At 41.0% G+C, this 17,400-nt stretch overlaps 1 protein-coding gene across 1 annotated transcript in view; it reads left to right on the forward strand.

The window, feature by feature from the left end:
• The window catches only part of LOC134507532 (sodium channel protein type 2 subunit alpha-like), a 65,461-nt gene that overhangs the window by 31,266 nt on the left and 16,795 nt on the right, over positions 1-17,400 (forward strand). The window contains exons 16-17 of the mRNA XM_063318234.1: positions 1,239-1,691; positions 13,930-14,047. Of these exons, the coding sequence (XP_063174304.1) occupies positions 1,239-1,691; positions 13,930-14,047 (571 nt within the window). The remainder of the gene's footprint in view (positions 1-1,238; positions 1,692-13,929; positions 14,048-17,400) is intronic.

Genomic DNA, 17,400 nt, shown 5'->3' on the forward strand with positions numbered 1-17,400 from the left:
TTCATGAAGACTATTCTAGAGTAAATATCGCTATGTGTATATAATTATGCTTCTGCAATTCTCCACCTATCCCAAGTCCTCACTTCTAGACTATTTCAGATAGTCCTTCAATTAAAACATTTTAGTGCAGTTTAATTGCATTTTTACCAGTTTTCCAAGACTGTTGCAAAAAGTGTTGAGCATTTGCAACACCAGCCAAGTTGGTCATACAAAATATTTTAGGGACTGTATCTTAGGGACTTCGGGCTACTCCTATTTCAAATTATATGATATACAGGATACTGGTACCCCATAAATTCCATACCCATTATATAGGTAAGCAGAGTTTAAAAATCACTGAGGTGGCTGTTTATGACTTGATATCTTCTGCAACTTTAGATACCTGTCAGATGTATAAATTGCTATGATGGGTACAGTAGTTTACTGCGTGATTCTGACATAACGCTAAACTTATACGCTTATGCAAGTCAAATTCAAGTATTCCACCTTCCAATTCCTCTGACATAACTGCAAAAATATGGTGGAAAGTCTTGTTTTCATTTCAAATTACTGAGTTATACCTTTCCAGGCTTGATAAACATGGCAAGAATATTTTACTATGTCTCAGCCAGCCATAGTTTACAGTACCAACCTAATACTAAACTCTAGTTAATTTCAACAGGAAGGAAAGGTTGTGCTCTGCTCAGAGATGAAAGTGTGCAAATGTTGTGGAAATTGCACTGGTTCAAAAAGTCACCTGTGGGGAGAGAGATATTCCTAACGTATCTAGTTTGGACCCCAGCAGGCCTGTATTTTAATTATGTACTTTTGTTGCTCCCATCCTTTTCATCACGCAGAGTCTCCTTTCTTTTTTTCTACATGTTAATCTGTTATTTTCCAACTACAATATCGTTCCAGCCTATTTTCAAAAACAGTGCTGATATGGTGTTACCAACCAGCCGACTTACATCTTATTATACTTTTTTTTAAAATAGGACTGACCTCCTATTCTGATTTAAAGCTCTCTCTCTCTCTCTCTCTCTCTCACACACACACACACACAATCAAAATCATGCAAGAAAACTTGATTTTATGTCTGCCAAAGCTGAAAACCTAGACCTGGGTACTGTTTGTTTTTACTATACTCAGAAACTAAAAGGTGAATGCATGAAATTGGTAGAAAATTAAAAGCAAAAAATCAAAATGATTAACTAGAGGAAAAAAATCTAATTAATTTATTTCTCCACCCCATCCTCCAGGTACTAAACCTCTTCCTGGCATTACTATTGAGTTCTTTCAGTTCAGACAGCCTTGCTGCTCCAGAACAGGAAACTGAAGCAAATAATCTACAGACGGCTATAGCAAGAATTCAGTGGGGAATAGATTATGTAAAGAGGAAGATATATGAATTTGTCCAAGCTGTTTTTTTGCAAAGATGCAAGGCCACCACTGAATTAAGTTCAGCTGATGAACAAAATGATAAGAAAGATCAGTGCATTCCCAATCACACAGTAGCGGAAATCAACAAAACTTTTGATTATCAGAAGCCTAGAATAATGACTACCAGCTGCATGGATGGCAATGATCCTATGTCATTCATAAACAACCCAAATCTTACTGTGACCGTACCAATAGCAGTGGGAGAGTCTGATTTTGAACCTTTCACCGTAGAGGAACTTAGCAGCATATCCGAACTTGAAGAAAGTAAAGAAGTAAGACATGTTATTTTATACAGTAATACTGTTTTGGTTTTATATGCTTGGGTCATTCTTCAGTGTATATCATAGTACCATTAGTATTCTATGACTTAAATAGTTTAAAGATACTCTTAATGTTTTCAATAAAGTGAAATCTCATTTTACTGGACTAATTGGGAAAGTGGCTATTCAATCATGTATGCCAGTGGAATTGAAAAGTAGAGCATTGTGTCAATCTACATCATTTGTATCATTTGTTTAATGATGTGGTTATCCAAATGGCATAAATGACTGGAGAAATTTAGTCCACTGCATATGAAGTCTGTTGTGTCAAAATCAGGTAACTTGAGGTTTCATTGTAATTGCTGTTTTTTTTTCTACACATGAGTATTGACTTGGGAACATTGAAAGTGACAACCTAATTACCTTTTCACCATGTAATACAAGACAGTGTATGGTATGTGTCCTTTCATTCACACAATGGCATCTAACGTGCATCTGCATGTTGTTGAATTCAGATGACAGAGTTGTCTTAAAATATAACAAATCTGGAAAGAGTTGTGCATACAGATTTCACACAGTCTGAAAGGGAGGAGATGCTATGTGGAGCAAGGCAGACCCCATGCCAAAAATTGAGTCCTGACAACATGCTGTTCTTGAGTGCCATCTACAAAATTCAAATGAATGGCTTAATTAGGTACATCAAGATCACTCATTTTGGTAGGCTGAAGGTGTCCCTCAAAGGAAAAGAAGGGACACATGACAGGAGCCAGCAATAAAGACCAAACCAAGCACAGTCACTCAGACCCTGTTGGCACTTGGCTTGTAAGATTACTTTAGTTCAGAAGTGATATTTTGGTAAGGGAGATAATTCTTCCAGGATGATTCAAGCAATTTGAAACCACCTATGTGTTCAAAGATTTATCACTAATCTGACTTCAGCATCAAAATATATCGCAGTTAGATCATTAAAAAAGAGACACAGATACATTTTTTAAGTATGCAAGCTGTAGATGTGGAAAAGATTATGGCTTTGTATAGTATAGGAATACCACTGTATCTCAAGTCTGTGGTGATTTCTCAGAATTAATTTTCATGGAATCTTCCTCAGTAACTTTTACAGTTTTCTTTTCAGCATAAAAGTTCAGGAGATCCATCTTTAACAAAATGCTGAAATGGGCTATGTCTTAACCTAATAAGTGCATGCATATAAAATACTGTTGTATTGCCAACTATCTGGAGTAGGAACTGGTCAAAATTTTGAAAATAGTTACACATATGCCCTTTTGAGGTTAGTGGTAACCCAAATATACAGACAGTAACAATCAGATATTTTATTTATTTAGATTTACATTCCATCTTTCCTTCAGGAGCTCAAACTGATGTACCTAGGTATCTTTTCTCCCTCAGAATGATCTTGTGAGATAAGGACTAATCATATGTCATCCTGTGAGCTTCCATGATTAAGGATGGATTTGAACTTGGATCTCCCCAATCCCAGTTAAACACCTTAACAATTAGATTATGGAACTAGGATTACAGGTGTCTTTTCCTCCATAAGTAGGCCTGCCTCATTCTCCAAGAATTCTGAGCACGGGTTGCTGTTATTCACCTTCACTTCTCTATTTATGCAACCTAAATAAGATAGAAGTATTTATTACCACCCCTAGGTGAAGCTGTTAATACTCATGCCGAAGTAGACAATCTAAGGTGCACAGGCCATATCCGTCCTTCAAGTAGAGAGGCATCATCATTGTGCCTAAGCTGTTGGCAAACATTGAATGGTGTAGGAGATGAGGCTAGGTGGGGTTGGAGCCAAAAATGCCATTCCCTTTTTCTCTCTCTTTGTGCCATCCCTTTTCTTTTTATCTAACCAACTAGTAAGCTGCTACGGGAGGGCCACTTTGCTCTTGCCAAAAGTCTGTTAACAAGCAGAATTTATTTTCAGTTTAGGTCAAGTGCCACTTGAAGTTCTAGGGCTGTGCATTATCCACTCCTGCTGAACCACTTTCAATCCACAAAGCTCGCTTGACAGCAACATGATTATAAGAGGGAGGGGCAGGGAGTAGGGTAGAAGAGAACAGTGGATTACCAATTCTACTTTGTTTTTTACTTCAAGTTCAGAAGTTTTGACTATTCCTTTGGACAAATGTAGACAAACTTGGACTTTACTAGATTATTGGAAACAATTCAGATTCAGATTATATTTTATGCAGATTATTGCTTTTACTTATTGTAATTAAAATTAACTGCAATTTGGGGTGTGAATATAATATTAAACTGTGATTAAACTGAAATGAAAGTTCAATCACCAGCTTCAGAGGTGCATGGGAAAAGAAGAGAGTGAAAGTCACTGTGACTTTTCCTACTTGCCTAATATAAAGAATGTATAACCCAGACAACTGTGGTTCCATTCTCATATTATACTAAGACACATCATATTAAGCTAAAATGATGCCACCTTCTAAATCCAACCAGTAACTCAGGCAGAAAGAGATTTTTTTTTTTTGCTACTTGAATCTTTTTGGAGTGGAGAAGTCAACAACGGAACCTAGGATCCACTGCCTGCACCACATATGCTTTATTAGTAAATTATGGTCCTTCTAATCTAGAACAAGTGCCTTTTTGTTTTGATTGGAAGCCCATTGAATCAGAGTGGTATCACAGTTTTTAAATTATAAAACAGGAATGGGAGAGACTCATTGTCTGTGAAAAGTTAAACTCTGGCAGAAGAAAAGTAGGAAAAAGGGGAATAAGTGGGAACGATTAGTCTTGTTAGGCGTAAAGCAGAATCCAGCTTGCTTACTAGCATGGTCCTTTTTTCTCTTTAATAGAAATTCATTGTGATGAAGGGGAAGATCCTAATTATGGCGGGGAGGGGGGATGGTATAGACCAGAGGTTCCCAAACTTTCTTGGTCCATATCACCCCTGTGCACCAGGGCACCCTGGAGTGCCACAATAAACTCACTAACAGTTCCATTTATTAAATAGTAAATATCCCACAGCATCGCTGTGACTTTGCTGGTGTGTTCTGGGGGGCTGCAGCACAGTTTGGGAACTACAGATATAGACCCTAGCTGACTTTCTTTTTTCCTATCCTACAACAGTTTTTCAAAAGAAAAACTTCCACGCTGTTGAAAAGTGTAATGCACAAATTCACTTTACAGTCAACTTGTTCTGGACTGATACTTTACTGATACTTTGATTTTTCATCACTCTTTGGCATTTAAAAGGAGTCTTCAAAGCTTTCAGCCTACTTAGTAAATCCCATAAAGAGGCATTGTCCAGGATTTCTTGTTGCAGCTGTTCCATGTCCAAATCCTTTTCTTGATTTGTCTTTTGTTTCCCATTTTGGTAATCTCAATTTTATTGTCTTCCATGCCTTCAAACTCTATAATCTCTATGTCAGGTAAAGGTTTTTTAAAAGTTTTCTCATCATCTTCTGAACGTTTATCCACTGAAATCTGTATCCTTTATGAGATATTAGTTATTAATATTTCAGTCCACGTTTCAAAGAAACTCTTTAAGATAAGAGGCTTAGCCATTTTAACTTTTCTTCTGCCTGGTCTTTTAGTTCCCTCTAGTGTCCATTTGCAACCTTCATCAAGCCTCAGTTTCTAATATGGATTTAGTTCCATTTCTGGTAGTTTCCCATGAGTATATTATTTAATTATACATTTGTTTTTCAAATTTTACAGCAAAAATAACCAATATTCCAAATTTCTCTGGTTTCCTAATCCATTTAAAGCTTTCTTAAATCAAAATCCTTTTTTTTCTTTTGCTTTTTGCCAATTGTATATTATTTTAAATTCTTAAGTCTCTGTTTAAAATTTCTTAAATCTGAAGAAGTTAAAACTCACCAGGTATCAATTTCAGCTCACCATTTTGAAGGTCTCTAATATCCACAAAGTGGTTAATTGAACATTTCCAAATGTGATTAGAAAGTAAGTCTGGCTGGCTTAGTGTCATGAAAGGGTCTGCCACTGCTGAGAGCAAAGATGGCATCTCCCTATGCTCCTGGCACTCAAACCCATGGGAATCTGCTGTTTTACAATCTCCTCATGAGGAGCACCATTCAGAGCACTTGTGGGCGATCTCCTGATCTCTTCTTCTACAGAGAGATTTGAAGGCCCGGTCTACTCACCAGTCTTTCGTTCTTCACAGTGATGGTCCTCTCTGCTCATTCGCAGAGATATCTTCAGTCAGCCATAACTCACACAGGAAGCCACAGCAGCCAGTATTCCTAATGTGTATTTTTTAAATTGAGTTTTCACTCACTTGCTATGTTTCCCTAGTTTTCACAGGTTTTTTGGTGTGAATATCATAGCAGAAACATTTAAAGCCATGTTCATCACATTTACTGAAACAAAACAGAAAGAAAAAAATTATTTGTGTCTTCAACCCTGTTTCCTATCATTCTTACCTCTCACAGGACTAAAATCAAGCAGGATTAATCAAGAGTGCACCCCTGGTGCTTTTAAACAAGGCAGAGCATCATGTGTCATCTCTTTTGAACAGGTTGTCTTAGCAAATCTACATGTTCACTGTTGAATAAAACTTGACTGGCATGCATGCTAATCCGTTAACCATATCTGCCACTTTCATCCATTGCAAATCAGTAGAAACATGTATGAATTGATCTAGTATTTGAGTCATGTGACTTGCATTACAGCATGATCAATGCCCAATACTCACCATGTCTGACTATTGTTACATTGCATTTTAATGCATGGTCTATGGATCCACTTTGCCTTGGATTATAAATTTCTGATGTGTCTTGGGTTTAATAGAAATTGTGATTTTAAGAAAATCATTGATTTTGGCCCATGGTTTTCTCCATAGGAAGTAAATCACTGAACATAACCCAAATGAATATTATAATGTTAAATTTATAATGTGATATTTAGTTTTCTAGTATGTTCAGTGGGGCTTTAAGAGTGGCAAGTATAAAACAGAAATCCAGCCTTAGTTACAATGATTTTAACTATAACTGTAACAACTATAACTAACTACTAGTAGGAAAACCGACCCTGAAAGTGCATGAGGTAATTCCATCTTGAATCATAACTTGAGTGTTTTTATATCAAGAGGGAAAGAGGTGCATTCTCTACATTTAATTAGAATCATGGGTGCATAACTCATAATCTGTAGGCCGCCTGCTAGGAGATCAGGCTGCGGCCTGGAATAAGGAGGCGGCCGGGGCCTTGGACAGGATCGCGCCTGTGCGGCCTCTCTTGCCCCATTCAGCCCAATACTCCCCATGGTTTACAGAGGAGTTGAGGGCTCTGAAGAGGGTTAAGAGAACCTAGAGTGCCGCTGGAGGAAGACAAAGACTGAATTTGACCGAACACAGGTTAGAGCCGCTATTAAGGCCTACCTTGTGGCAATAAAAGCAGCGAAGCGTCAATACTTCTCCTCTCTTTTTGCGTCCCCAAAATGCCACCCGATGGCCCTGTTTAAGATACTCGATCCCTTCTGGGGAAGGAGGGCCCAGTGACCCACCTACAGGGCTGTGCAGAGGAATTTGCTGAGCATCTGCAGGACAAAATAAGTTGGATCTGCTCCAAGTTGGAATCTAGGTGTGAGGCATGGTCTGGAGAGATACCAGGGGAACATACTTACCCTGTTATCTGGGAACAGTTTGATCCTGTTGGACCTGAGGAAGTGGACAGGATCCTATGGACAGTAAATGCCACATGTCATCTAGACCCATGCCCCTCCTGGCTGCTAAAAGCAGTCTGGGAGGTGACATGTGGTCCAGGCAATGGTTAATACCTCTCTGGGAGAGGGGGTGTTCCCGGCTGCCTTTAAAGAGGCATTGGTGCACCCCTCCTCAAGAAGCCATCGCTTCTTGATCCTACTGTTCTGGACAATTTTCGTCCAGCCTCCCACCTCCCCTTTTTGGGGAAAGTGGTGGCTTTACAGCTCCAGAGGGTTCTGGAGGAAACGGATGATGTAGACCCCTTTCAGTCAGGTTTCAGGCCCGGTTATGGGACAGAAACAGCATTGGTCACACTTATGGATGATCTATGGTGGGATTGGGATGGTGGCAATGCATCCATCCTCGCTCTTCTTGATCTCTCAGAAGCTTTCGATACCATCGACCATGGTATCCTTTTGGGCCAGCTCAGGGAGTTGGGGGTGGGTGGCGTGCTCTTGCGCTGGTTCACCTTCCTCCAGGGCCGGTCCCAATTGGTGGTGATTGGGAGCGAGAGATCTGACCCTCGACCCCTTCTTTGTGGGGTGCTGCAGGGTTCAGTACTCTCTTCACTCTTTTTCAACATCTACGTGAAACCACTGGGTGAGATCATCCATCACCACAGGGTGAGGTATCATCAATATGCTGATGATACTCAATTGTACATCTCCATCCCAGGTGAGGTAAGTGATGCTGTGACTGCTCTCTCTTGGTGTCTGGGGGCTGTAGGGGTCTGGATGGGGAACAACAAGCTTCAACTGAACCCTGGTAAGATGAAGTAGCTGTGGGTTAATGGCTCTTCCGTATCTGGGACGTTGACATCTCTGATTCTGGATGGGGTTGCACTGCCCCAGACAGACCCGGTACGTAATCTAGGGATCCTCCTGGACTCACGGCTCCTGCTTGAAGAGCAGGTGGCAGCCATGGCCAGGAGGTCCTTTGCACAGCTTTGCATTGTGCGCCAGTTACACCCTTTCCTGGATCGGGAGGCCCTTCAAACAGTCACTCATGCCCTTGTTATCTCCCATACAGACTATTGCAATACACTCTACATGGGACTACCCTTGAAAAGTATCCAGAAGCTCCAGCTGGTCCGGAATGCAGCCGTGCAGGCTGTTTTTGGTGCCCCTAGAAGGGCACATGTAACACTGCTGCTGTGCAAGCTGCATTTGGTACCAGTTTGCTTCTGGGTCCAATTCAAGGTGTTGGTTATTACCTTTAAAGCCCTACATGGCATGGGTCCAGGTTACCTGAGGGACCACCTCATTACATCAGCCCATCCCACCTGATCGTGCAGAGAGGGCATGCTGCGGACCCCGTCTACTCCGTTTGGCAGGGTCCAGGAAGTGGGCTTTCTCTGCAGTAGCTCCCACCCGGTGGAACATGCTGCCCCTGGAGGTGAGATCGGCCCCATCTCTCCTGGCCTTCTGGAGGACTCTGAAGACCTGGTTCCGCCGCCTCGCTTGGGGCGGAGAGGGGAATAGTTCTACATGGGTATGGCTGCTAGCTTAGACCACTCCTCCCACATACGGGCAGTGTCAGATTCTTTTGCCACTTGGACTTTTTTACTTTTATTTTATAATTATTTATTAAGAGTAATTTTATATTTATATATTGCTGTTTTAATCGATTGTTGTTATTGTAAACCGCCCAGAGTCCCCCAATGGGAGGAGATCGGTGGGGATAAATTAAATAAATAAACAAATAGCCCCTGATAGCCCCCCAGCTTCTGCTGGCAAATTTTATGGCATCACAGAGGTGCCACTTCCTGCACATCTATTATTTCTACCATCACTGCTGACCTCCCTTTCACTTTCTCTGTGTTTTCCTTTCTCCTTACACTCCTGGCTTCTCCACAGTCCCCAACCTCTGCCTTTGTCCATGCTTCCCTCAGTTTTTCTGCTACAGCAAGAAACTTGTGCAAAAGATGGAGAACAAGTTTAAATTCTTCCTTCTTCTCCAGCTCTTTGCCTCTCCTTGCTGGCCTTAACCCTGTAACATAACGAGTTCTACATTGGCATCAAGGCTAACAGTAGTTAACAGTTAACTTCATTTCATAGTATTTCCATGTTGAGAAACTGGATTTCCTGACTGCTGTGGTTCAGGAAACAGAGACACGGTACCTCACCATTACTACTCCCCACAACAAGAAGGGGCCTGGCTCCTGGCAAGCTTGCAGCCATGGCTTTCTCCCCTGGGCAGGGAGATTATTATAACTGAAGACCTGCTGGGGGTGATATAAGCTGCCATGGTCTATCACAGATCTCTTCTATGTCTGACCCAGGGATGGAAGGCCCCAGAATGTATGTGCAGGGTACCTTACACAGTTTAAAGGGAGGAAGGCAGGGCCTAGTGAGAAGCTGACCCAGTGGAAAGGAAGGAAAAATAAGGAAAAAATAAGAATATTATGTGAAGGGGAAAGAAGAGGCTGGGGATGGGAAAAGTTGAAAAGGGGGGAAAATGAGAGTTTTGTCAGTCTCAAATGCTGTGGCACCAAAAAGGTTTTAAGTCCCTGATGTGGTTTTATTACTGACATTTGGCCTTGTCCCAAAAAAGGATGTCCCTGGTCACACATAGCCACATCTCGCTGATCCAAACAAGGCAGAAAGTGTTGCTTTTCTGTTCTGAAGTTCTCATTCTCTCTCTCTCTCTCTCTCTCACTCACACACACACACAGACCGCCCTCTACTTATGAACAGGTTACATTCCAAAAGGCTGTAAGTCCATTTTGTTCGTAAGTCCAACCAAGTGTATGTACGTGCCATAAACTAACCCTTTCCTGCCTTCTCCTGCCTTCTGGGACCTTCTAAGTTGGAGTTGTGGACAGGTTTGTTCATACTGGCAAAAGTTCATAACTTGAAAGTTTGTCAGTAGAGGACTGTCTGTATCCTGCTTTTCATTTAGGGGCGCAAGGCATTGGGCTCCCTCCTACCATTTTTACCCAAAGGAAGGAAGTTGCGAGGTAGGTAAGACTGAGAAAGAGGGACTGGCCCCAATCACCCAATGAGCCTCTGTGGTGAAGGATGGGATTCGATCTGTGTCTTCCCACTCCTGGTCCAGCAATTCCTCAAACACTACATCACACTGGCTCTACACTACAGTCCCATCCGGCCCCTCAAGGTAATAAAAGGATCCAAAAGATCTAAGGCAGGCATGTCCAACCTGTGGCCCATGGGCCGCATGCGGCCCTGAACAGCTAGTAATGCAGCCCCAAGGATGAAGCGCACAAAGAGTAAAATTAGAATTAAATTTCTGATGAGCACCTTGAGAACTCACTGAGAATTGCAACCACTTTCATCGAACCAAACATTGAGGCATTAGTTTCACAAAAACAAGGTCAAATATCCCACTAGTTTTATGTTCCCCTCTTTTTTAAAATGTTATAATAAAAAATATAAAAAATGAAGTTTTGTTACTTATATATATTAACTACAGTATATTATATATTTTATGTGTGGCCCAAGACAATTCCTGTTCACTCAGTGTGGCCCAGGGAAGCCAAAAGGTTGGACACCCATGATCTAAGGCCATCCCTTAGTGCGTCTGTACTCCCTGAACCTTTTGTGGATGCAGTAGGGACACAGGCCCAGGACCACCACCACAGCCATCCACACACACACCGTGTTCAGAGCTGTTCTCAAACATTCTGCCAAAGAACTGAGAAAGGTGGCTAAGGATGAAGGACAAAGGGGAAGGTGGGGATAGCTATTTATTATACAAGAATTAAAAGTAGTCTGAAATTATCTAGCATGATGTATGTTTCTAGATGCTTAAACGTTTTCTATTACCTTGTTTGTTTTATAATCCAGTTCATAATGAATGTGTCCAGTCATTGTTACAGCATTTGGTAAGAAAAGTGTCCATGCTAGAATGATGAAAGCAAAAACATTATTACAGCTCAGTCTAGAATAACCAGGAATGATTATTTTTTAACATAGACATAATCCTTGTTGTGAGTGCTTCACAATCCGTATATGGTGTTGCCTGTTCTCTCAATAACCATGCAGGCAAATCGTTTGTGTAACAGGCAAGGAACCAAACACAAGTGTCTTCCCTCTGGCAGTTTATCTTGCAGTTTATCAGCTCTTTGTTTATCTGAAGGGAAAAGCAGTATAGTTGCCTCAGAAAGTAGCAGAGTATTAAATAATATGTATTCCTGTCCAGGTACAGAGGAGGGATTGTTGTAAAGAATCATTCAGGGAAAAACTGGTGGTGATGACCAAGCTGGCCTCCCCATTGTCTCCTCACTTTCACCTACAAGCACCCTTTTTGGCTTTGGGAAGCAACAGTGCCACAGATCCTTTTGCCTTGTTCAGAGAACCAACTGAGTCTTTCTCCAGGTGTTGGGAGATTTCTCTTAGCATCCCTCCCCAATGAAGATGGAAGAAAGTGTTCCTATGACATCATTTGTCCTGGCCATCAATGATCAGGACAAGCGCTGGCAAAGGTTCAAAGAACCCAAGGCTTCTGCAGCCTTGCCAGCACTGCACAAGAGAAGTTAAAACTCCAGTGGTTCTCATTAGGAGAGTGCAGACAGAGTATTTGGATATGTAGTCTGTGTTTTGTTTGATATAGGAAGACAGTTTCAAGGAAGAGGATGAAGCAGGATGACGCAGTGGCTTTCCCTTCCTTGTGAAAGGTGAAGGCATGGGTTGGATAATGCAACCCAGTGAAGTCAGAACAGATAAACAGCCATATGTTATACAGTAAATAAATATATTGTTTTTCATTCGCTTTGCACTTGTGACTTCCTTTTAAAAAAGGGGAAGTGAATTAAAAACAAAATATTTATTTATAAGTGTGTGTATTTTTATTTTAAAAGATTAGATCTGCATCTTTCCAATTTTAAAAAAAGAAAATTGGATTGCCACAATAGTGGTGTAAATGATCCTATATGGTTTTAAATATGCTTTCATCATTCCTCACATTCATCCAGCTATGTAGTGCTGATCTCATTTCTGATGTTATACTCTGTGGTAATAACATTACAATGAATTGGAAAATGCCATTACCAAAACTACTTTGCTTGATTTTGGAAACTCATATATGTCCATTGTTTATCCAGTTTATATTAGTTCTGGCTTTGCCCAGAACAGTGCATTAAATCAATTACATACATGATGATGTTTTCAAGATTGGTAGGTATCAAATCAATATAGTCACAATCTGATTTTTTTCCAGTAACATTCTGGATATCCACAAGGACCTGTATATGTACCAAAATAACAAATAGTTTTAAAATGTGCAAAAATCAACACATCTGGGCTTCAGCAAGAAAGAATGGAAAACAAAGGCTGTTGGAATGTAATTTATTTGCTTCTTTCAACTGTAGAAATTTCAGAAACTAGCTTTATGTTGCCTTGGCTGTATTGAGAAAAGTGGTTTATCATTTGTGATACTAGTATTTTAGCACTGTGTTTTTCCTAGCTCATCTGAATTTCACTTCAGAGTGTTTCAGTGATGAGAAGTGGCCAAGTGACACTACAATATGTAAGTGCACATATAGCAGCAGGGCATCCCATTTTTATCACCAGCTCAGGTGACATATATTAATCTGAAAGATCCTTCAATTCTTAGGAGTGGCTTGGATAGGGGGAGGCTTCAGCAGATATAGGATATATATCAAGAAGAGTTGAATGTAAATCCAAACCATTGACTGAGACAGAACTGCTTTTTAAGAGGAATCATGGCTGACAGAGTAGCGGAAGTATGGAACTTTTACTGATGGCTATAATGTAACTTACCCCAGACTGACACTTTTTTTTTAGGTTTCTTACCATCTTCAAGAAAAAAACAGGAAAATTTTAAGTATCATGTAATAAGTATTGATGCCAAATGCTGAGCTATGCCAAGTAATGTATATGAGCAAAGATAGATGTTTCTAGATATTTTTTTCCCCTGGAAATCTGAATATAACACACCATCAAGGTGACTTGATATCTCCTGTTAGATATCTGGATGCTTTTCAATTTCTTTCTAACCTTTAATTATCCAACTGAAATACAGGTAGTTCTCATTTAGCAACCATTCACAGTTAAAGTGGTGATGAAAAAGTAACTTTATGACCAGCCCTCATAGGTCTGTCAAGCAAAAGAAAGCTGAAGTAAAATTGTAAGCACTGTCACGGTTTCACTTACTGACTGCTTCACTTAATGACTGAGTTGGCGGTCCAATTGTGGTCACTAAATGAGGACTACCTGTAACTAAAACATTTCTCACTCCATTTTCCTCAATTAGGTTACTGGAAAGGAATCTTTGAAGTGAATCCCAGTGTAGCTTTCTATGTGAAAGGCCTTAGGAGCTTGGCTGTAATGCCATTCACAATTTTCTGAAATTTACAGAGTACTAATTCTTAGCATATGGCCACTTGCCTGATTCACTGTTTTGTATTTGGCTCTCCTTGACTCATACTAGGGTCTCTAGTGAACAAAGTAGGTCTTCTTAAGTTTGAAATCTGCTTATCCTTGAAAAGTATCACAACTGCATGCATAATTTGCTTCTATTCAGAGTAAGTATTGCTTTCTTTAAAATGCCTTGTGGGATTTTATTTGCAGAAATCAAGTCTGTCCAGCTCCACTGAAGGCAGCACAATTAATATTGCATCTGTTGGAGAGAGAGAACCTGATGCTGTAGTAAAAGGCCCACCACAACCAAAGCCTTGTTTTACTGAAGGTATGTATCAAAGGGAACCGGCTTCACTGTGGTGATTGTGTGTGGAATAAAACTGGATTTATTTTGGCAGCTTTGCAAATTACTGCCTTTTCTACCCTTGCTTTCACCCAAAATGTACTTTGTTAATCTGTATGATACCACCAGGAATTTTTATCTGGATCTGCAAGTTGACAACTGTCTTTCTACTGTTGTACCCTGTTTTATCTTTGCTGGCTAGTAACTGTTTTAGGTTATATGTCAGTCATTTATTACGGGATCAATTTCTTGGCCTCTGAACAAAAAAAGATGCAAATTTATGAAAGACTGTCAAACTTCACGCTCGCCTGTAATGTGACTGACAATAATTTCTGGAATTAAAAAATGAGAATTTGGTTGTAGACTTTACCTCAGAGGGTTTCTCACTTGCCAGAATATGGATAGTAAATTGCTGCTTTCAGACTGCAAGGGAAGAAGCTTCCTATTAATTCATTTTCTTCATGTAATTAAGCAGAATGGAAAAAGATTATAGAGGTGTTTTAGTTAGTGAAAAAAAAAGTTAGAAAAAGTATCAAAGGATGCCTTAGAAATATATTTAGTTGCTCGTCTGTGACTGTCTCTTTACACTGGATAAGAAAGAAATAACTTCTGAAGAGTTAGTAGTAACAATGACAGCACGAGTGGGGAGAGTTTTCTCTTAAAATGATAGTACCAGACAAGTTACAAATAATCAGACAAGATCTAGATGGTCATTCATACTGGAAGATTTTGTTGTTTATTCATTTAGTCGCTTCCGACTCTTCGTGACTTCATGGACCAGCCCACGCCAGAGCTTCCTGTTGGTCAACACCCCCAGCTCCCCCAGGGATGAATCCATCACCTCTAGAATATCATCCATCCATCTTGCCCTTGGTCGGCCCCTCTTCCTCTTGCCCTCCACTCTCCCTAGCATCAGCATCTTCTCCAGGGTGTCCTGTCTTCTCATTATGTGGCCAAAGTATTTCAGTTTTGCCTTTAATATCATTCCCTCAAGTGAGCAGTCTGGCTTTATTTCCTGGAGGATGGACTGGTTGGATCTTCTTGCAGTCCGAGGCACTCTCAGAATTTTCCTCCAACACCACAGTTCCAAAGCATTGATCTTCCTTCTCTCAGCCTTCCTTATGGTCCAGCTCTCCCAGCCATATGTTACTACGGGGAACACCATTGCTTTAACTATGCGGACCTTTGTTGTCAGTGTGATGTCTCTGCTCTTAACTATTTTATCGAGATTTTTCATTGCTCTTCTCCCAAGGATTAAGCGTCTTCTGATTTCCTCACTGCAGTCAGCATCTGCAGTAATCTTTGCACCTAGAAATACAAAGTCTTTCACTGCTTCTACATTTTCTCCCTCTATTTGCCAGTTATCAATCAAGCTGGTTGCCATAATCTTGGTTTTTTTGAGGTTTAGCTGCAAGCCAGCTTTTGCACTTTCTTCTTTCACCTTCATCATGAGGCTCCTCAGTTCCTCTTCACTTTCAGCCATCAAAGTGGTATCATCTGCATATCTGAGATTGTTAATGTTTCTTCCAGCAATTTTAACTCCAGCCTTGGATTCCTCAAGCCCAGCTTGTCGCATGTGTGTTCTGCGTACAAGTTGAATAGGTAGGGTGAGAGTATACAGCCCTGCCGTACTCCTTTCTCAATCTTAAACCAGTCCGTTGTTCCGTGGTCTGTTCTTACTGTTGCTACTTGGTCGTTATACAGATTCTTCCTTAGGAATATTAGTGAGCTCATATCTAGCTGACCTGTGGGTCTTCCCTAATCTCTTGGGTCTGATCCTAAATTGTGCAATAAGAAGTTCATGACCTGAACTACAGTCAGCTCCAGGTCTTGTTTTTACCAACTGTATAGATGTCTGCCACCTTTGGCTGCAAAGGATGTAGTCAATCTGATTTTGGTGTTGTCCATCTGGTGAAGTCCATGTATAAAGCCGTCTCTTAGGTTGTTGGAAGAGAGTGTTTGTTATGCAGAGTGAGTTGTCTTGGCAAAATTCTATCAGCCTATGTCCTGCTTTGTTTTGTTCTCCCAGGCCATGCTTACCTGTAATTCCAGGTGTCATTTGACTGCCCACCTTAGCATTCCAGTCTCCTGTGATGAAAATAACATCTCTTTTAGGTGTGTTGTCCAGTAGGTGCTGCAGATCCTCACGGAACTGCTCTACTTCAGCTTCTTCAGCATCTGTGGTTGGGGCGTATATTTGGATCACTGTGATGTTAGACGGCTTGCCCTGAATTCAAATTGAGATCATTCTATCGTTTTTTGGATTGTATCCAAGCACTGCTTTAGCCACTTTACTATTAATTAGGAAGGCTACTCCATTTCTTCTGTGGTCCTCTTGTCCACGGTAGTAGATCTAGTGTTCGTTTGATGTGAAGTGGCCCATTCCAGTCCATTTCAGTTCACTGATGCCCAAAATGTCTATCTTTAATCTTGACATCTCCCCAATAACCACATCCAATTTGCCCTGGCTCATAGATCTTACATTCCAGGTTCCAATGGTGTGTTGATCCTTAGAACATCGGATTCGCCGTTCACCACCAGCACCGTCGGCCGCTAGCCGTCCTTTCGGCTTTGAGCTAGCTGCGTCATCACGTCTGGGGCTAGTTGAACTCATCCTCTGTTCCTCCCCAGTAGCATTTTGACCATCTTCCGACCTGGGGGTCTCATCTTCCGATGGTATACCGACATATCTCTGGTTGTACTGATCCATTTAGTTTTCACGGCAAGAATACTGGGGTGGGTTGCCATTACCTTCCCCAGGGATCGCATTTAGTCTGACCTCTCTGTCATGACCTTCCTGTCTTGGGTGGCCCTTCATGGTTTAGCTCATGGCATCGTTGAGGTGCTCAAGCTCCAGCACCACGACAAGGTAACGATCCTTTGCTGAAGACTGGAAGACTAAGGGTGATGTAATATCTGGCTTTCTCAAATGCCCCCAACTCCCAGCTGCAAATCACCCATCCACAATTTTGTTTAAGAAAATCCATGGTTTCTTTCAGGCTTATTTATGGATCTCTCCTCTGGCTTCTCAACCACAAGAAGCCTCCAAATGCTTTCCCGAAATGCTGGGTTTACCTCACTCAGGTCATTCAGATACTGCGATCGCCCTTTGACAGATCTTATGCTGAACCTCAGGCTCATGCACTCCTCCTCCTTTTAAAACTGAAAGAGATCGGAAGCCTAAAGTTTATAGCCATTGAATAAAACAGCAGGAAGGCAAGGTTCCTGCTATGTTTGAGTAAGCCATGACCCTTAATTGTCAGAGCTGCATCCAGAGCACGTTTCTAGAAGCTAAAAGCATCAGGGTCAAGGGTGGGGCTTAGCTTGCTTTTATTGCA

Source organism: Candoia aspera, chromosome 1 (assembly GCF_035149785.1).
Source record: "Candoia aspera isolate rCanAsp1 chromosome 1, rCanAsp1.hap2, whole genome shotgun sequence".
In the NCBI taxonomy this organism is placed as follows: Eukaryota; Metazoa; Chordata; class Lepidosauria; order Squamata; family Boidae; genus Candoia; species Candoia aspera.